The 22,179-nt window shown below is 35.4% G+C and overlaps 1 protein-coding gene across 4 annotated transcripts in view; it reads right to left on the reverse strand.

Annotated features, from left to right (window-relative positions):
- The window catches only part of NDP (norrin cystine knot growth factor NDP), a 116,863-nt gene that overhangs the window by 56,496 nt on the left and 38,188 nt on the right, over positions 1 to 22,179 (reverse strand). For 2 of the 4 annotated variants that reach the window (XM_053706499.1, XM_053706498.1), the window contains exon 2: positions 11,345 to 11,676. In XM_053706499.1, coding sequence (XP_053562474.1) covers positions 11,345 to 11,518 — 174 coding nt within the window. In that variant the 5' untranslated portion in view covers positions 11,519 to 11,676. Of the gene's footprint in view, positions 1 to 11,344; positions 11,682 to 22,179 lie in introns of all 4 variants that reach the window. The other 2 variants (XM_053706497.1, XM_053706496.1) reach the window with 1 other exon arrangement.

Below are 22,179 nucleotides of genomic sequence, written 5' to 3' on the forward strand. Positions count from 1 at the left end.
GACGATAACAGTTCATTGTATCAAAAGCTGCTGCAGGGAAACCCTATCAAATGGGCTGGATCTTCTGCCCCATGGGAAACTGATTTGTGTCACTGCTTCTTTTTAACATAGCTTTTCTATAGCAACTACTGCAGTTTTGGCATTTTCAATAGAAGTGGTAGTCTCCACAGGCAAAATCGGCTATTTCAACTCACTAAATAAAGGTATATGGCCTATTTGTAAACAGTTTAATATTCTTTAGCAGGTAAATGGACCACATTAAAGGGGAAAACATGTCACAGTACAATATCCCTTTAAGCATGCTAAACAAGATTTCATTTTTATAATCAAGGGCTGTTTTAATAAGAAAAACTGGGATACAAATGGGGAAAAATTTAGGAAGCTGGGAAAGCAGGACAGAGATCCCAATTCAGAACAAGCCCACGGACTGGGGTGCACAGGAAGCTGTGCTTTAGCATTACAGCCAGAGTATACACTGGAAAATAATCTTTGTGTTTTGGTAAATGCTGAATATAACTGGTAATCTGGGTAAACTCATGATTTGTAAGGCTGACAAATTAGCTGATTCTGAGACTTCCCCTATAATACAGACTTGTCCCTTGAGAAAGAGTTGGAAAGTCATCAAGTTCATCCTGACCTCCCAAGATGGGCATCATAAATTAGAGAAACACTGTAAAATAGCATTCACTTTTTTTGGTTTAACAATTCTACTGAAACACCTGAAACTAAAATGTAGGAATGAGCTTCTTTTTTTATCCTGATATGCATTAATATAAATATATTCCAGGTTCATGTTTTTTAATTAATGGTTCACTTTAATTTCAATCCTTAAAGGGACACTGAACCCAAATTTTTTCTTTCCTGATTCACATAGAGCATGCAATTTTAAGCAACTTTCTAATTTACTCCTATTATCAAGTTTTCTTCGTTCTTTTTCTATCTTTATTTGAAAAAGAAGGCATCTAAGCTAAGGAGCCAGCAATTTTTGGGTTCAGAACCATAGTCAGCACTTGTTTATTGGTGCTGTCCAATCAGCAAGGACAACCCAGGTTGTTCACCAAAAATGGGCCGGCATCTAAACTGACATTCTTGCTTTTCAAATAAACATACCAAGAGAATGAAGAAAATTTGAAAAAGGAGTAAATTAGAAAGTTGCTTAAAATTGCATGCTCTAACTGAATCACAAAAGAAAAAATTTGGGTTCAGTGTCCCTTTAACATTGATGTTCAAAAATGTGTTGAGCTATAATAACCTTTTTTACTTTAAAAATGAATGCAAATATATTACATAAGGTAAATGTATTGTTTAAAGATCTGTAAAGCACTATTTAGACAGAATTATAAAATGATTACGTTTTTTTTAATTCAAGAAGCAATGTTTATTACAACTAAATTAATCATGGTTTCTTCTACATGAAACTATGATTGTTTGACACAGAACAAAAATTAATATGGTTATCTTTGCCTATAATATTGTTCTGCCTAAAAATATTTTACATTCCAATGTACTGCACACAGGATCAAATGTGTATATATATATATATATATATATATATATATATATATATATATATATGCAGCAAGGAAAGTGCACTCCAATAGGAATTATTTTCAATATAGTCACTTTTATTGTACAATAAAAGTGACTATATTGAAAATAATTCCTATTGGAGTGCACTTCCTTGCTGCTTATTATTACCTTTTACCTTTTGCTGCACCCTGGGTTATCATTACTGGACTTATGGAGTGCGATCTGTTCTGCATTTTATATATATATATATATATATATATATATATATATATATATATATATATATATATTATATATAATTTAAAAATATATATATACCAATATATATCTAAAGGAATATGTACAGATGTAGATATATAGATATATATACAGTATATATAGAGGGAGAGCGAAATAAATATTTAAAAATGCAAAGAAAATTTTAAGTATATATACACACACACACATTATAGCCCTTGTCATACACCAAATTCCTTTTAATCCTTATAAAACTGTTTTATTCCTATTTATATAAAATATTTTTTATTAGAAAGTGTATATATGAGTGTAATACTTTATTTTAATCTGTTTATGTTGTGTTTGGTGAAAAGCTCCGTACCTGTACCTGTACCGCTGCTTCATAACCTGTCTGAGGTGGCGGACAGAAATCAACCCGATCGAATACGATCGGGTTGATTGACACCCCCTGCTAGCGGCCAATTGGCCATGAATCTGCAGGGGGCGGTATTGCACAAGCAGTTCACAAGAACTGCTGGTGCAATGATAAAGGCAGACAGCGTATGCTGTCAGGATTTATCAATGTGCGGCAGACATGATACGCTACATCGTATCATGTCCGTCCACACTTTATTAAATATACCCCATGGTCTTCAGTCACGCTAATTCGGTGAGCGTACATTTTGTTTGTGCTCGAGCGCAACCATTTTCTTTCAATTTGTAATATGCACAATAGCACATTCTCAATATTGCTTAACGCATCCCTTGCTAACAATAGCGCGCCACTTATATCTAGCCTGTTATGTTAAATTCCTTTTAGCAAGTTACAAAACATGTAAAATACAAATGTGCAAGTACTGAGATGTTTACTTTCAAAGCATAAACTTTTATGTTTTAAATATGTGCATTATGAAAGCTGAAATATTCATTGTTACTAATCACATAAACAGGTTCACAACTTCACATTTTCCACCTGTCCCTGAGGTATAAAGTTCATATATCACACATGTTGGCTACATGACTTTGCCCTCGATACCCTTATGATTGAGAACGAAATGCAATTTCATAGTCTTAGTTATGTGACCACCCAGTAACACTAAGACACATCAATTTGACCTTGACTGATGATTCCTCTTTGCCTTTCAACCTTGTTAACTCGTTCAGTAACACATTTTTTTTTAATATCTACCATGTGATAGACTTAGTACAATTTTCAATTTTAATAGAAATATAGGTTTTCTAGAATTATATGTTTTAACAGTAAACTCACTATTGTACTGGTAAGTGAATATTGTCATTTTTATAATTAAGAGCTATGAGCTGAAACCAGTAGAAAAATGTAGATGTCACGCATTCAAAATTCATGTTAAGCCAACTTAGAGCCTGCCAAATCGGTCAACCAGGGAGCCATGGTTCCTAAAATTTCTGACTCTTCATTTTTTTGAATTTTCAATATTGAAACCAAGCTAGCTTAAGCACATATTACACGTTGAATGGAAATGACTGTGCTCTAACACAAACAAGAAAAGTATGCAAAGACCTAGCGTAAAAGTTTAAGGGTTAAAAAAAAGTTGCACCAAACATAGCATAAATACAATAAACTATTACAAAATAAAACATTACATTCAACACTTTCTGATTAAAATCTTTCAAATAAATATTAATAATGTTTTTTTTAATAAGGGTTAATAGGTACAGTATATGTATATAACAAGGTATTTGACTGGTAAGGGATGCAATGTGTGTGTGTGTGTGTGTGTGTATATATATATATATATATATATATATATATATACATATATATACACTTTGGAGCCCTTTCCACTCAAATACATTTTAGTATGAAAAATAATTTTAATTCCATTTTAGTATTTTTAATTATGTTTTTACTGTTAATATTTTACATTCCAATGTTCTAAACTTAACAATATAAATAAAATAAACTATTACAAAATAAAATATTACACTGAACACTTTATGATTAAAATCTTTCAAATAAATATTAATAGTTTTATAAGGGTTAAACGGTATATGGTATATGACAAGGTATATGGTATACATGTATATATATATATATATATATATATATATATGCACATGTATATACACAAGTCTACACATGTATTACACACACACACATATAAACACACACTTTGGAGCCCTTTCCACTCAAATGCATTTAAATATGAAATAACTTGTGAGTGATAACATTTTTTTTAAAGTGTGCTCCATTGAAGTCTATGGGGAGAAGTTAAAGTGGTTGCGATATCAGAAGCCCTGAAATTAGTGTACATCGGGTTTCGTTCTTGTGTTAACTTTTTACTTGTAACATGTTGTAACTTTTTACTTGTAACATGCGCTAACTTTTTACTTGTAACGTGCACTAACTTTTTACTTGTAACATGCGCTAACTTTTTACTTGTAACATGCGCTAACCCGCCCGCCTTAAAAGTTTACTTTGAGCACAGTTAGAGTTAGTGTGAAAAAATCTGATAGCGAGCCACTTGCTATCTGTCCCATAAACAGCTATAGTTTAAGTTTGTGTGGGTGTTTTAGATTAACACCATAGTTATAATGCATACATTTCTTGCATTGGCAGAGTTATAGTACTGGCAATCAATACAAACAAAGATAACCTGAAGTATATCGGTTAAGTACTCTGATTTATTAGAATGCAATGATTTTTTTAGAGCTACAGTCCAAGTACGACACAAAGATCTATTAAATTTGGTTTTGAGATTGATTTAATGAATGTGCTTGTTGGTGAAGATCCTCCAACGAATTCAGAGATTACGATGAATTAATTTCAGTACAGCTGTAAATAAATTTATTGAAAATTCTGCTGAAGTTGCAAGCAGTAGCCATTTTGTTTTGTTGGTAAGTAGATATAACTGCTTTTTTAAAACCAATGTTTTATTTGCTTGTTAGCGATTGATTTTAATCCACAGTGCCGATAACTATCAGATAGATCATATATACAGTATGTGTGTATACACATTTCCCACTTCCATTGGTACACCGTGAATTCCCCATAAGCATGAATGCTGAAAGAAAATATTTTTTATTTTTCACATCTTTTGGATGCCACAAAATTATGATAATACCAGAATAAAGCAAAATCCAACTTTCTGGTATACTAAAAGTATGCACTTCTTCTAGTGAATTAAAGGGACATGAAACCCAATTTTTTTTCTTTCATGATTCAGATAGAGAATATAATTTTAAACAACTTTCTAATTTACTTCTATTATATAATTTGTTTCATTCTCTTGGTATCATTTGTTAAAGGAGCAGCAATGCACTAATGGTTTCTAACTGAACACATGGGTGAGCCAATCACAATCAATATATATAGGCAACCACCAATCAACAGCTAGAACCTAGGTTCTCTGCTGCTTGCCTAGATAAACCTTTCAGAAAAGGATAACAATAGAAGGAAGCAAATTAAATAATAGAAGTAAATTGGAAAGTTGTTTAAAATTATATTCTCTATCTGAATCATGAAAGAAAATGTTTGCGTTTCATGTCCCTTTAATAACAGTATGTAAAATTCAGAGTTTTATGTAAGTACCACACTTACATGTAGAAGGTGCAACATACCTTACTCTTTTTTTTATCATATTAAGGTTCTAATTATAATGATTTATTTCTTATCCTGGTTTTCTCACCATCTGCAATTTCCCTAAAGCACAGAATAACAAAGCCATTGATTATCCTAATGATGCTCTAATACCTGTATTGAAGCAAAAAAAACAAAAAAAACAACAACAACTCAATTTACATGTTTAATTTTCATTGAAATTGCTTGTGGTAAAAAAGAAATCTTATAAATATATTTCATGCTGTCCAAAACTAATAAAACTATTCTGAAGTTTGCCAGTATTCTTCTTTCATGTTTTAATACCCTGACAATCACCAATTCTATTCTATGCAACATGTGCAAAATATTATACATCCCCTTAATAAACAGAATGTTTTTGTTTATCAAGATTGGCGTCACTATTGTAAGTCGGATAAAATGAATTGACAGTTTTATGTACCAGACTGAAATCCAGAAAGACAAACCTCTTGATATTGTCTACCTCAATAAAGATATAGTAGTTTCATACAATGTTTGATATAACTTCAGCAGACCCCCCCCACCCTAGAGAATTGAAGATTTTCAAATAATGTCATGTTATATTAATTAATTTTCAAATATCAGAAAGTAGGAAATCTAATGTCATATATTTGTTTGCCAGATGTTTATCAATGTTATTTTTTTAATAGCTGAATGCATCAGAAATATGTGGGTATACATATAATATATTCCAATTTTGCTTACTGTTTGTTTTTGATTGAGAACTTTGTCTTTAAATTTTAAGTATTTTTGTTTGGATCTTGCTCCGAAATAACAAATTTGAGCTATAAGAAAAACTTGTTTCTACGACCTCTTCTACAAGAATATTGAATGGCCGTATTGACCGCAGACACTGAACTGTACTAGTTGGTCAGATTTGAGCTGATTTTGGTAGAGATACTATTTTCAATCTCATAAGCAAAGCACTATAAAAAAATTTAATTTTATATTTTAAAAAAAATATTTTGGCTCTAAGTTTTGACACCAGTTGATGCCTTTAGAAAATCCCAATGGGTAAATCTTCACTTTTGAAATAGAATTTTCTATCTAAAATCACCAAAGCACATCAAACTGTCATGAAGTGTATCTACCACTGATTTCCAATACTGTTTTCCAGTGAATGGCTAAAATTTCTTACACAAATTATAGTAAAATAAACCTTGGCATGTCATTATGATCGTTTATGACTTTGCTGTGATGCAAAAGTGAAAGCTTTAATGTCATGTAATATTACTCCAGGAGTTAACCAAGGGCCAGAGATAGGCTTTTAGTGTAACCTATCCAAAGCAACCTAGATGTCCTTGGATGTAACCCACCGGTTGTTGCAGCAATAAGTGTAAGTAAAATGAAAAGACACCTGGAAAATGGTAGAACTGAAAGCAGCTGATGATGTAAACTGAGGAAAGTAACACAAGGGGCTTAGATAAGATGTACAGTCAGCCAGGCAAGATCATACACAGAAGTTCAAAATAGAGCAATTTGTCCAAGATCCACAGAAAGATCAAAGCATGGAAAGGTCAACACACATTAAGAATCAGGTATCAAAATAAGTAATAATCAAGCAGCAGTCAGATTCTCAGGGTCTGACAAAAATACAAAATCAGCAGGCAAATGATAGTCAAATAAAAGCTCAAGCCAGGTTCAGTAGTAGACAATGAAGTGCACCTTCAAGACAATCGGCTAGATTACGAGTCTTGCGCTAGGCTTAAAAAGCAGCGTTGGCCGGTCCCAACTCTGCTTTTTAACGCCCGCTGGTATTACGAGTCTTGAAGGTACAGGTGTACCGCTCACTTTTTGGCCAGATTTGGAAATACCGCAAATCCACTTACGTAAATTGCGTATCCTATTTTTTCAATGGGACTTGCATAGCGCCGGTATTACGAGTCTGACAAAAAGTGAGCGGTAGACTCTCTCCTGTCAAGACTGGTACCACAACGCCGTAGCATAAAACTCTTAACTAAAGTGCTAAAAAGTACACTAACACCCATAAACTACCTATTAACCCCTAAACCTAGGCCCTCCCACATCGCAAACACTATAATAAAAATTTTAACCCCTAATCTGCCGAACCAGACATTGCCGCCACTATAAGAAATATATTAACCCCTAAACCGCCGCACTCCCACCTCGCAAACACTAGTTACATTTTATTAACCTCTAATCTGCTGTTCCTAACATCGCCGCAACCTACCTACATTTATTAACCCCTAATCTTCCGCCCCCAACGTCACTGCCACTATATTAAAGTTATTAACTCCTAAATCTAAGTCTAACCCTAACACCAAGACTTGAAGAAAAAAACAGCGAGCCTCAAATTCAGGTAAAAGAAACCTTTATTAAGCCTTCATAGGAACAAAATGTACAGTGTTAATACTGTACACCAACAGTGCTGTCAGCTATGCATCTGACGCGTTTTGGCTAGTATGCCTTAATCGTAGATGCCCAATCAGTGATCTTGCACTTCATATATAGTCACTGCAATTACAATTAATTGAAAATAAACTGTGGCTTAATTAACTACTTCGAACAGACTTGGCTGATAAATTATTACTTGTGCAACAGAGAAGCTAGGTTCAATTTGTTTGTCTGACATATTAGTTGTATTTAAATCTTACATTTGTTCTATCTCTCCCAATACCAGTGTCACATAATTTATTGTATAAATTGGACAATATATTTAATATTTACATTCATAGCCACATATTGCTTGTTATGAAATGTTAATGCACCTTATAACCAATAAATTGCAACTCTTAGGGGATATATACTTAATCAGATTTACTTATTAAACTACCATTAGGATTCCACAAATTATATTTTTTTCCAAAGTTAATTATGTCTCCACTGATATTAAAACCTTGTGGTCTTCTGGTTCTAAGAAGAAATATCCAGAAGGCTTCCCTATAAAACAATTTGGCTGTCTTATCCCCACCTCAGGGACCATTTCGTATGTGCTCAATAACACACCAATTGAAAGTGGCAACATTCTTGTCATGCATCAGTATGAAGTGGCGCACAAGGTCTGAACAATCTACTCCTTGCTCTATGTTATTAAGATGTTCCCTAATACGTGAGCGTGCCTCTCTTGAGGTACACTCCACGTATTGTAGTTTACATTCGGAGCATTCTGTAAGGTAGATTACAAACTTTGTGCGACAATTGGTACATTCACTTAAATCAAAGACTCTTTGAGTTACATATGATTGAAAATGTTTGGTTGGTCTCATGTGATTGCAGGCTATACATTGTGAAAAGTGGCACTTATAGCGACCTTTAGAAGTTAACCAACTACTTATTCTTGTTCTTTTTTTTTGTATCATGGAGGGAGATAAAATATTGCCCAGAGTAGTACCCCTCTTGAAAATGAAACTACAACCCCATGACACATAATTTTTAAGGCTGTCTCCTGTTACAATTGGTAGGTGCTTAATAACTATTTTACAAATTTCATCAAACTGTGGGCTGAAAGTTGTTATAAAACAGGGTCTATCCTCCTGGGATCTGAATCTGACATTTTTCACTGAGCTTTGTAAAAGAACATGCCTGTCAAGTCTTTTAACCTCTAAAAAGGCTCTATTCACTGTCTTCCTGGAATACCCTCTTTCAAGTAATTGATTCCTCAATACTTCTCCTTCTCGCATAAAGTCAGACTCTATAGTACAATTACACTTAAGTCTGATAAACTGGCCTTTGGCAACACCAAAGCCAGTGTGCTTTGGATGTGAAGACTTTGCATGAAGGATAGTATTTGAGGAGATGGGCTTCCTATATAGACTTGTGACCACTTTACCTGTGGAAGCTGGGCCTTTTAGTATCACATCCAAGTATGGAATCTGTTCCTTCCCTGTTTCAGCAGTAATTTTAAGATTGACCTTATTGTCATTGAGATAATTGATCAACTCTACCTTCTCATCATCTCTCCCTGTCCACACAAACAAGAGATCATCTATGAATCTCTTGTATGTCTTGATTTTGGATCTAAAAGGGTTCTGTTCCCCAAAGACGTGGGACCGCTCCTACCCCAACCCTAACACCCCCTAACTTAAATATAATTTAAATAAATCTTAATAAAAATAACTATCATTAACTAAATTATTCCTATTTAAAACTAAATACTTACCTATAAAATAAACCCTTAGATAGCTACAATATAACTAATAGTTACATTGTAGCTATCTTAGGGTTTATTTTTATTTTGCAGGCAAGTTTGTATTTATTTTAACTAGGTAGAATAGTTATTAACTATTTAATAACTACCTAGTTAAAATAAAGACAAATTTACCTGTAAAATAAAACCTAACCTAAGTTACAATTACACCTAACACTAAACTATAATTAAATGAATTCCCTAAATTAAATACAATTAAATACAATTAAATAAAATTATCTAAAGTACAAAAAAAACAAACACTAAATTACACAAAATAATAAACAAATTACAAGATTTTTAAACTAATTACACCTAATCTAATCCCTCTAACAAAATAAAAAAGCCCCCCAAATAAAAAAGCCCTACCCTACACTAAATTACAAATAGCCTTTAAAAGGGCCTTTTGCGGGGCATTGCCCCAAAGTAATCAGCTCTTTTACCTGTAAAAAAAATTACAAATCCCCCCCAACATTAAAACCCACCACCCACACAACCAACCCTACTCTAAAACCCACCCAATACCCCCTTAAAAAAAAAACTAACTCTAACCCCTTGAAGATCACCTTACTGGGAGAAGTCTTCACCCAACCGGGCCGAAGTCCTCAACGAAGCCGGGAGAAGTCTTCATCCAAGCCGGTAGAAGTGGTCCTCTAGACGGGCAGAAGTCTTCATCCAGACGGCATCTTCTATCTTCATCCATCCGGCGCGGAGCGGGTCCATCTTCAAGACATCCGGCGCGGAGCATCCTCTTCCATCGAAGTCTTCTTACTAAATGACGGTTCCTTTAAGTGACGTCATCCAAGATGGCGTCCCTTCAATTCCGATTGGCTGATTGCACGAGCACGTTCAGCCAGCTCACCGCTAACATAAGCAGCGCTGGTATTGAGGTGAGATGTGGAGCAAAATTTTGCTCTACGATCACTTTTTTGCGGTTAACGCTGGGTTTGTAAGAACCAGTAATACCAGCACTGTCTGTAAGTGAGCGGTGAGCATAAACTGCTCGTTAGCACCGCATAGCCTCTAACGCAAAACTCGTAATCTAGGTGAAAGTGTTGAAGGGATACAAAACCCAATTTTTTTTCTTTTGTGATTCAGATAGAGCATACAATTTTAAACAACTTTCTAATTTACTCCTTTTATCAATTTTTCTTTGCCTTGCTATCTTTATTTGAAAAGCAATTTTTGGTTCAGAACCTGGGTTGCGCTTGCTGGTTGGTGGATAAATGTAGCCACCAATCAGAAAGCGCTAACCAGTGTGCTGAATCAAAAATGGGCCAGCTCCTTAGCTTAGATTCCTTTTTTTTCAATTAAAGACAGAAAGAGAATGAAGCAAAATTGATAATAGGAGTATATTAGAAAGTTGCATAAAATGGCATGCTCTATTTGAATCATTAAAGAAAAAAAATTGTGCTTAGTATCTCTTTAATGTATTCAGTATGCATTCACACATCACTGTGTAAATTTATTGCAAGATAACTTAAAAGTCTTCTAATTGCAAGATGTTTTATGCCCTTTTATGTCTCCACTTCTAAAAATTAACAACGAATTATCAAAAGCTGTAATTGTTAGAATCATTGATAAAATACTTTCAGGGGTTTCATAGAGTATCTCACATACAATGGATTAAATGTTTGATTTGTATATACCAGAGTACTTCAAACATTCATAAATAATGTCAAACCTAATCTAATTACTGTTTACATTTTGACAGTAGATAAGAACTACTTGGTCTGTTCATTATTCTCTGTTGAAATTATTTACCATTAAAAATATGTTTATACTGTATGTTATTTATACCACCAGACACATTGAATATGAATATACTATACCTTTGCAGTGCATTTGTGTTGAGGGTGAGTAATAGAATCAACATAATGATGCCTCATACAACGTCCTGGATCCGATTCTGTGAGAAAAGTGTTTCCTTTTTTGCTGTCTGCATTAATTAAAATTGCAACCAACGAGAATGCAGAAATCCATGCAACCAAGACATGATTTCCCATTGTTCAAACCAATGTTTTTTTAGAAGTAGGGACCCTAATAAATTATGAACCAAATATAAAATCCCAGAGTTTTTTCAAAATAATGAAAACATCTCTCTTTGCAGGTTTCCATTGTTCCTTGGAATGAAGTACAATTTGGTATCCGATCATTTCTTCAGCTGCTCTGTTGAAAGAAAAAATATTGTTTAAAAAATCACATAAAAAATAAATAAAATAAAATTAAATACATTTATATATATACTACCCTTTAAGGGCATGAAACCACCTAGAATGCTATACAGAGAAGGACAACGTTTGAGAACCATGCTAGTTAAGCAGGATATCAGCCAGGAAAAGATAACCTGGCTACCTAAAGAGAAAGTGTGGAAATTGCGTAACGTGCAACACACTATTCTCTGGAACATCATTTATCCACCCTTTTAAATCCAAAAAGTACAACATTAGACATAGCCTTACATGCACATCTGATTATGTAGTATACTTTCTCACTTGCCCATGTGGGAAATTTTATATAGGTAAAGCGAGTACCCCCTTTAAAGAAAGACTTGCGAACCACAAGAGTGCTATTAGATCAGACCCTTAAAAGATAAAAAAGTGACCAGCCAGTAGCCAGGCATTTTTTGGAAATGGGTCATACAGTGGCCATGTTATGTGCCATGGTGATTGACAGGATTCCGCCACTTAAAAGAGGAGACAACAGGGATGAGGAATTACTTAAAAGAGAAACACAGTGGATACATAGATTATGCCCACTGGCCCCAATGGGACTAAATACCTATATCGATTATTCATTGTTCTATTAAGGAAAACCCCCCACTATATCCAATGATGTATAAATCTATCAATGTGTTTGTTTATTCTTTCATTTACTGTTTATATGCAACATGTGTACAATGAATTGTTGATAACTTGTTGGATACAGGGCAATTTGTAGTATAACTAACATGACATATTGATTGCGAGATGCATTTAAAAGTCGCTATGCATAGCGAGTAATTCCTTGTTATGGGACACACGGCACTAAACTGTGCACCAATAACCACCAATATTCTCTAATAGCCATTTGGTATTCCCCGGTACCTACACTGATACTACTAGGATTGCCAATTAGTTTGCTACATTGTAAACGTTAGTTGCTACCTTGACACACCTCCTTTGAAACATCATATGATGCTATAGCCAATTAGAATCAAGCGGCCGACTTAAAAGACTGCTTTGCACTTAAAAGACTGCTTTGCACTTAATATTGCTAGCAGCTTTTTTCCAATGGCGGTTGAGATGCCGAGTTTGTGAACTCTGATGTTTAAAGGCCTTTGTAAATTATGCTGTATAAGATATCGTATTCAATGTAATATAATCCATTTGAAGCAAGATATGTAAACCTTTTGCTATTTTGATATAAACTTTGTTGATACAATATGCTTTTATAACATATGGTCTGTGTAAATATATGTGCTGTGAGTGAGAGAAAATCACTGTTTTAAAATGTTTTAAAATGGTTATATCGGTATGTGCCTCATTGGGATTAACCCTTTGTGGACAAAAATAATATTCACACAGATAATGAGTTTGAAGGTGTTAGTAATAAATGCACATTATTTTTCGTTTGCTTTTTATTTTTATATAAATTATGTATATATTTCCAATACAACAATGTAATGTATTGTCTGTATTTTAGATGGTCTTGAAGATGGCATAGGTTATAAGCTGAAACGTCGACCTTGCTTCTTTGATGAAATATTTTGATGAATAAATAATTTCTATATAATCAAGTCCTGTGAGTGCCCTCGTGTTTAAAGTTTTTTGCATGGATACATTAAGGAGGAGACACCCGGGCATCTGAATAAATGATGGTAGTGAGTGCATGAAGTTGGAACATGATATATATATGTAAATATTAAATAATTAAAAAAACATAGAACATTGAAAGGGCAAAAATAAACTACATTAGTGTTTCCCGGAGTGCCACCACCTGGTGGGCAATGGAATAAAAGAGGATGGTTTTAATAGGCACAATAGGTAGAAGGAGACTCTGAGATTACCATAGGGGTGCTAGTAGGCAAGGAGTAGAAGAAGATGCGGAGATGCTGAGATTACCATAGGGGGTGCTAGTAGGCAAGGAGTAGAAGAAGATGCGGAGATGCTGAGATTACCATAGGGGGTGCTAGTAGGCAAGGAGTAGAAGAAGATGCTAGTGGCCCTGCTAAGACTAACTAGCATAATTTACTGCTCTTTACTTGATGCCTAAAGCAAAATTACATTTTAGTTTTATATTTAAAGTTACTGGCGCACTGATGGTTAGTTTAGGGAACCAAGGGGCGGTGGCTTCAAAAAGATTGGGGACCATTGTGATAGACTATTTAGACTTGTCATTAACCTTATGTGATAAAAATAGTGTTTGTTCCTTTATCATTGTATTTCCCCTAATAACAAAAGGGAATGCAATAACCTTGGCAAGGGAGCATCCATAATGGGCACAGAAAAAGTTTACAGAATCAAAAAGACCTGTTAATCTGCAAAACTATTTTATATACTGTAGGTTTAGAAGTCCATACTGCGTGTGTTTATCATAGGCTGCTCCCCAAATAATAGCTTTATAAATTGTATCAGTATTAAAACTTTTCAGGGTGAGTCAGTCTAGTTTGTATCCTATGTTGCCAACACATCTATTTTTAGATTTCGAGGGGTAGTAAACACCTTGAGATATAAAAATAAAAGGTTTAGTTATACATAGTAAAATAAATATGCAATATACTTGTATTATTTATTATGCTCCCCTTTCATGTAAGGTAGCTCTGAAAATTGAGGATTTTCTAATTCTCATAACTAAAACAAAAGCACCCTGCAGGCTTCTCAAGGCTAGCTATGCTACATATCTTTCGGCAATTGGCTTCAACACATAGGAAATTCAAAATGATGCACTCTATATAGACATTATGACAAACATTATGACTGGAGCTAACCTTGTCAGCCCAGACTGGCTCCTCCAAATGAGGCTAGTTGTGGGTGAAGTTTGACTATTGAAAAACAATTACAGCAAACAATTTGCTGATATGTCATTCTATAGCAAGAAAATAGAACTATCTAGCAATTACAAGGTGTTAAATGAGATATGATGTTCTTAAAATATAGGTCTACTTGTGAATACCTAAGGATAATACCAAATATAAGGCTATAATATGGCTCACTTTGCATTCTGTAGCACGAAAAATATGTTTATATAATGCATCAAAGTCTATTGATGTTAAAATACTGTGTAAGTTCAAATAATGAATAGGATAACTGCAAAATAAGTTAATTAATAAATAACAAAGCAACTGTAGCTAGATTAATTAGATACTTTTCATTTTGCAACATGATATGTTTACTTAGTTTAAAGGGATAGACTACATTAAAATTGTTATTGTTTAAAAAGATGGATAACGCCTTTACTACCCATTACCCAGCTTTGCACAACCAACATTGATATATTAATATACTTTATAACCTTTAAACCTCTAAATGTCTGCCTATTTCTAAGCCACTATAGACAGCCTCTTATCACATGCTATTTTTATTTGCTTTTCACAACAGGAGACTGCTAATTCATGTGAGCCATATAGATGACATTGTGTTCACGCCTGAGGAGTTATTTAAGATTTAACGCAACACAATACTAAATGCAAGTCAATAGATAATAAATAAAAAGTCATGTGATCAGGGGGCTGTCAGAAGATGCTTAGATACAAGTTAATCACAGAGGTAAAAAGTATATTAATATAACTGTGTTGGTTATGCAAAACTGGGGAATGGGTAATAAAGTCATTATCTATCTTTTAAAACAATAAAAATTATATTGTACACGGTTCCTTTAAATACCTGATAGTCCAAGTATGTCTACAGTACAGAAGTATACTGTACAGTAAAGATAATTTCATTAAATATACTAACCCCAATAACAATATACAGACACATTAATATTTAATATATTTTTTTACTAATATATTTTGCTAGCCCATAAAATGTTTTTTATTAGCACTTGGCACTTTTTTTGAAATCTGAAACAACAGTGTGGGTGTGCAAATGAGCTAAACCCAAGTCGACATAGAACTATGGGTCAAAGACTAGGTCATAACTAAAATTAAACAATATATCAACTTGCCTGTTGGCATTTCCTAACCATTTCTGTATCAGCCATTCAAAATATAATTTAAACCAGCTTCACAACTGTGAATTAATATCAACTGCATTAAAAACACAGACTAGACATAACATAGACTACCATTAGGTACTTATGTTTAGGTTGATACGCAATGAATATAATTCTTCTTCCAAAAATAATTTTTTGATAACATAACTACTTTTATTTTTAGTTTTATCCTCAAGTATTATTTCTAAACAGTGCATGTAAATTGCTAGGAGATTTGATTATTATTTTACCTTACTAAATTGTCATCAAGGGTAGTCACATGGGACATAGGGGTCCATACAGGCTTTTGGGGGTTATAATATAAAGTAGGGATGCCCCTTTGCACAGTACTGAAATAAAAGCACTTTTTTTTTTCTTGCAAGGTGATCACTTTTACCACAGTGATTACCTGACTATGCAGACAAAATTAATATATATTTTCTTTTTAAAATAGGGACTAGAAACAAACTGTGTTAGGAGGAGTCTATATACATTATAGCTCTAAGCTTTATTTGAGTTTATAATGTCCTGATCCCAAGCAAATCCCCATGTGTTTTGTTTGTACTTTTTTTTAAACATCTGCTTTGAACAGCCTTTCTAAGATCACCATTTGAAACAGCAGGCAATTGTCATTCAAATGAGAGGTCACAGAGGGAGGTCAGTAGCTAGTAAAGGAGCTGAGATTGAAGGGTTTAATCAGCAACCCCCCATCCAGCTCGCTTACCTGTCTGTCATATTGTGGCCCACCCCCTCTGTGATGCAACTACACAAGTTTCTTGGTGACATCACAGGCACTCCCATGTAGCTCTAGAGGTGCAGCCCACTATCCATGATTGGGCCTGCAGTGCAGGTGAATTAATGATCCGTGCTGTGATCAGAGATTCCGCCTGGATGACGAGAATGGTTTGTCATGCACTCACAGGTAGCAATTTGCATGATGACACATTCTTTCCAGGTGCACTAAATGGGTTAAACAAATTACAGGCTCTAGCTGAACTATTAAAGGGACAGTATACAATAGAATGTTTATTGTTTAAAACGATAGATACTCCCTTTATAACCCATTCCCCAGGTTGGCATAACTAACACAGTTATATTAAGCCCTTAATGACACATGTTGTACAGGGTACGTCTTACAAAAACTGGTCTTTAAAGACCAGCGACGTACCCTGTACGTTGTCAGGGGTTTCAAAAGGCTGGAAGCGATCCTGATCGCTTCCAGCCGCTTTCAAGGTATTGCCGTGATGCCTCGATATTGAGGCATCACTGCAATAACTTTATAGGCACACCGATGCAGAGAGAGCCACTCTGTGGCCCTCTCTGCATCGGCCAGCGATGGTGCCAATCGTTGGTGGGTGGGAGCCATTGCAGGGAGGCGGGTGGGCGGCCCTTTGTTGGGGAACTTCCTTCCGACCAGTAGTCAATGTCGGGTGCGAGCGGGAGGTGAGGGGCGAGTGGGCACAATCTAGGCACTTAAAAAAATCAAAGTGGTTTGAGAGAGTGCTGGGAGAGGGTGGTGGGTGGCAGGGGGGGGGTTATTTTTAAAAGTGATCTGGGAGGGGGAGGGGGTAGGGTATGAAGGGGGGCAGCTACACTACAGAAAAAAAAAAGTTAACATTTTATTGCAAAGTGGGTACTGGCAGACAGCTGCCAGTACCCAAAATGGTGGCAAATAGCTAGTGGGGGGGGGAGGGTTGGGGTCAGGGAGGTTGGGGTCTAAGGGGGATCCTACACAGCAGAATAAGATTTAAATTAATTATTTCTTTCCCAATTTAGTGTGCACTAAATATCCCCCTTTTTTTCTATGTGTATCTCCATAAATGGAGATTTTAGGCTTTTAAATATTTTTAATATTACTAACAATCATGCATGAATTAAAATGATTTTATTCAAGAGTTCTATTTTAATTTAACCTTCATAAATAATAAAATATTATATATTTTTTGAGCATTGGCTGTGTGAGGTTTAATTCATTCATCTACCCTTATTAACATACCTGTTGGTTGGCACATTATCACATATACTGTTTGGTGTATTACAGAAAGTCTCTATATGGTATCAGTATATATATAACATAATTGCTATTATTTTTTGCATATACATATATATTTGGGACTACTTGCTTGTATATATTTAGATTTTAAGCCTGAAATAGTATTATTTGTAAGCGCTTCGCTATATTCTCCCTTTTTCTAATAGCTTTTCCAATCAGGTTTTGGATTGCCTGCCATTTATAGTGAAGTTTAATCTAAAGGTTTTTTCAGCGCAAGTTTTTCTACCCTCCTTTTTTCTAATTGGAGTGCCTATAATGCTAGGCATGCCCTTCAGCCCGTGATCCCATTCAGGAAGCGCCTTTGACTTAAGTACAGCCAAAAGGCTAGGATGTTCTATGCCGTCCAGCCCTAGCGGTTAAGACGGCATAGAATGTCCAAAGGGCGGGAAGGGGTTAATACAAGGCTTCTGTTTTGTTTACTATATTGCCATAACAAAGATATTGATCTGTTACTTGTTAGTGAATACGTTTCAGCTAAACCATAACAATTTTATATACAATTGTATGCATCATATATTCATTCAATTACCCTTATGCCAAAAACAGTAAACTGAATACTACTAGAAGAATGTTATTTTATATGTAGTATTAAATTGCTAAATATACCTTGTATATTTTGTCTCTATATATATCCCAATGGTAATGTACAATTCATTCAAGCTGATTTAAAAAACAAAAATCAGCATAATTTGTATCCCAGCTGTAAAAGCATTTTTTTTGTGATTGCTGCTCATACTTATCACAATAAAAAAAACATATTTATTTGAAAGTTAATGTCATAATAATATGAAAAATATGTTGTCTTGGTCAATTTAAACTTTAGAATAATTAAATTGAAACTGAACTCTTTACAATATACCACTGAAATTCCCATAACAAATATTAGAGTTGTGAACTGTGTCAGGAAATAAAATCTTAATTGTCTTCAAATCCTTCCATTAAAATGAGTATATATTGGGGGGGCGGAGCCAACTGCCAAGGGAGACAGACGTCCATGAGTGAAGCCCCTGGCTTCAACTAAATTTAAAACCTTTATTTGCCCTTAAAATAATGTGTTTTTGCATTACAAGGAGACTCCTTACTTCTCGCTAATATCGCAGACTCAAATGTTGCTCAAGCTGCTATATTTGGCTATGGGACTCTCTCTGTAAGGAACAAGATCGGAATGGAGGCCCTATCCAACTGGGGACTGGCTGTGGCGCAGCTCTTACATGAAGATTATGCGAGGATGGAGACAACATTGGCGAGGAGCTGTGCCGGGGCTAGTCTATCTGTGCATGTTGCCCCTAACCTGACTGCAGATGCCAATGACCTGGATCAGGGTAACCATACGGCTTTACTAACCCCCGGGCCCTCGTGCTCCCTGCCTGAATCCCTACAATATGGCGGACTGCCTGACTGTAGTGGCAACGATCGCCCAGAATGCGAGGCGGACACATTTGCGGAGGTTGTGGTTGATGACTGCCCTGATAATCTTGCTAAACCTGAGTTGCTATGTGGACCGTCAGACCTCGGATCAGACCGCACCTCATTCCCAAGTACACGCGCAGCCACAGGGCACAGTATAAGTACAGCCGGGGGCCATATTTGGAGTGCTCTCCCTTTGCTCCTTAGAGCTGCTAAAGAAAGGAGTGTGCTTATACCTACTATCCTCAATGCCGGCCACGTTGTGAGAGGTAATTCTCCTGACCGCTCCTCAGAGGGACCACCGCAGAAGTGTACAGAAGCCACGGCCCCCAGGGGCATTGGTTAAAAGAACAGACCTGAAGTTGTTTAAGTCCACTATATCTATTGGGGACTTAAGACATGGACACGCTAATTTCTTGACCATTGAAGGGTTATATTGGCAAGATGTTATTAAGATTTCCATGGTTGTTTGCCTTATTAATATGTTTTCCCCCCCTGTTGCCGCATAGCTTATGACAATGCATACCTTGTCAGGCTAAGACCGCTCTAAGACATAACTAAATACTACATATTAAAAGCCTGCAATATGTTTAATGTACATAACGATAGCCCTTTGTTTTGCACAGTACAAAATGCTAGCTTATTACTATGAGCGGTTGTTACTTTTATATTCCATAACTCTCCACAAGCTGAGTCCTTCTATGGTACCCCCTCACTGACTGTTTGAACTACTTGTTGAAGTTTAATGGGCTGAAGTTTTAAGCTCACCATTGTGCTGAGGACCTACTGTCCGTGACAATATTTATTTTATTTACATTATTGGCTTAATGTTTGGCTTGCATTGCATTGCTTTATCTAGTTGCTAAGTAATTATCTATATCTCCCCAGCTACCTTTTATTGCCTAAAACTATTGTTGGAAACAAAGACCTGATGATTGCCACTGTTCACATATATGTACTGAGTTTTATGCTTTCAATGTCACTGTAGGCTTAATAGATGCGGGTAGGGAAGTTTTATTGCAGTATATAATATTCACAGTTATATATTTATTTTGAAGGCTGACACATCAACGCACTTGCCTTGTAAGCTTAGGGCATATATCTCTTATGGAACAAATATTTCCCAGAAATATACAGAGCAGAGAGTTTTTATACGTGATACGCATAAGGAGCAAATATTTCCCAGCACTATACCGAGCAGAGTTTTTATATAAGATACACATCAGTTTTTTCACCCTTGGATATGTAGGAATACATATATGTTGAGCCCCAGGCTCCAGGTTTGCGCTAAACTACTGCCCATCTCACACAGTTATATAACAGCCAATTTATGTTGGCACTAGTGTTTTAATAGAGACATATTAGAGCCACTGACCACTAGTTCCCCATGTACATACTGCTATGAATTACCTATATGTAGGAATAGCTGTTGCCACCCTCCAGTATAATGGTAGAGAATAAGATCATACTAGGGTTATCGAACGCGCTGATGTCTTCCTTGAGAGGGGGTGCACTGCCTGCGGCCGAGGCAGGGTATTTCTACTTGCAATTTTTTATTACTGAGATATTTTTCCCTCTATTGGATGCACACCGCTCCTAGTTCATAGCAGAACTATAGTATGTCTTGTGTCCCTCCTTTTAATATTGGTTGTGTCCTCCTTAATCATAGCAATTCTTTCCCAAAGTATTGGGGCAAACTAGTGCATAATCACTGTGGGTCTCAATATTTTATGTGGTAGACTTTGGGGGCGACACCTGTATTGTATAAGATAAACACCTACCAGCTTCTATCCAACAGGGGCTCTGCTCGGTAGAAAGTCCGGTAGCCTAGCATAAGTGTTTTAAAGTTTCCATAAAGTTTATTAGCGCAGGCTGGTCCTGCAAGACTGATACCAGGCATTCTTCCCTATACCACTATGACTTACGGAGAGATATAAACGTCACTTCAGATCTCCGAGCCTAGGCACAAAGGTTCTATCTTCCTAGACACAATATAAACATACTATGCAATCAATGCTACTTTTTGTACACCTCTAAGTTATTTGATGTCAATACACACGACCATGCTGCAACCCTAATTATTCGTTTCACAGCGTCTCTTAATATGTCTATCAGTCTAGGGTAACTCCCCATCCTCAAGCAGTGAAACCATAGTTTGTCTGACCACCTCCCCCTCCCCCACGTAATAATATATCACCTAGTTTAGGTGAATTAAAAACGCGGTTCTCTAGTCTATACCGCATCCTAAAGCCTTTTAATTTATGCAGCGCATTAACATATCCTTAACAGATTTTACCATAGGCTTAGCATATGTTGCTACATACTTTTCATCTAGCTTGTATCTAATATTCTCAACTTACCTTGCTGCTCACATATTTCAACTTTTGCTTTTCCTTAAAGCTATTTTCTTGTGAGCTTTATTTAAATATATCCTAAATATAGTTTTAAAAAAACATAAAATAGAGGTTCTCCAACAGGGGCCCACGAGTGGCCCTGTCACATCACTGCTTACCTGCGTTCTACTTCGTTACCGTACCTTTGCGGTCTACAAATGGCCGCCTCTATCTTATAGTAGGTATAATGTTTGAGCAGAGTTTATTGCTTATATCTAATGGGTAATTTGTCATTTAGCTGTTTTATATACCTATACGATCTTGTTTTGGCAGCTTACTCTGTAACAATTTATTCTTCTTTTTATTATGTGTTGACAATTAATGATTGTTTGTTTTGAAAAGAACCTCAATAAAAATGTATTATTAAAAATAAAATAAAAAAAAATGAGTATATATTTTCTGCAGAAACACTTATTTTCTCCCAAATTTCCTCACCCCAGGTTCATCTTTGGAAGACAATATTGATATCTTTAATTCAAATCCAATTCTAATTATTTCCAGCCATTAAATTTAATTACCAGTTTAGAATTGTTCAAAATTCCCACCTCAGTCGTTATGACAAATGAGCACTCCTAAAATTTTTGTGATAAGTGATGAGTTAGCATAGAGTTTAATATCCCATAGCAACCGTACCACATCT

This window comes from Bombina bombina, chromosome 3 (assembly GCF_027579735.1).
Source record: "Bombina bombina isolate aBomBom1 chromosome 3, aBomBom1.pri, whole genome shotgun sequence".
Classification (NCBI taxonomy): Eukaryota; Metazoa; Chordata; class Amphibia; order Anura; family Bombinatoridae; genus Bombina; species Bombina bombina.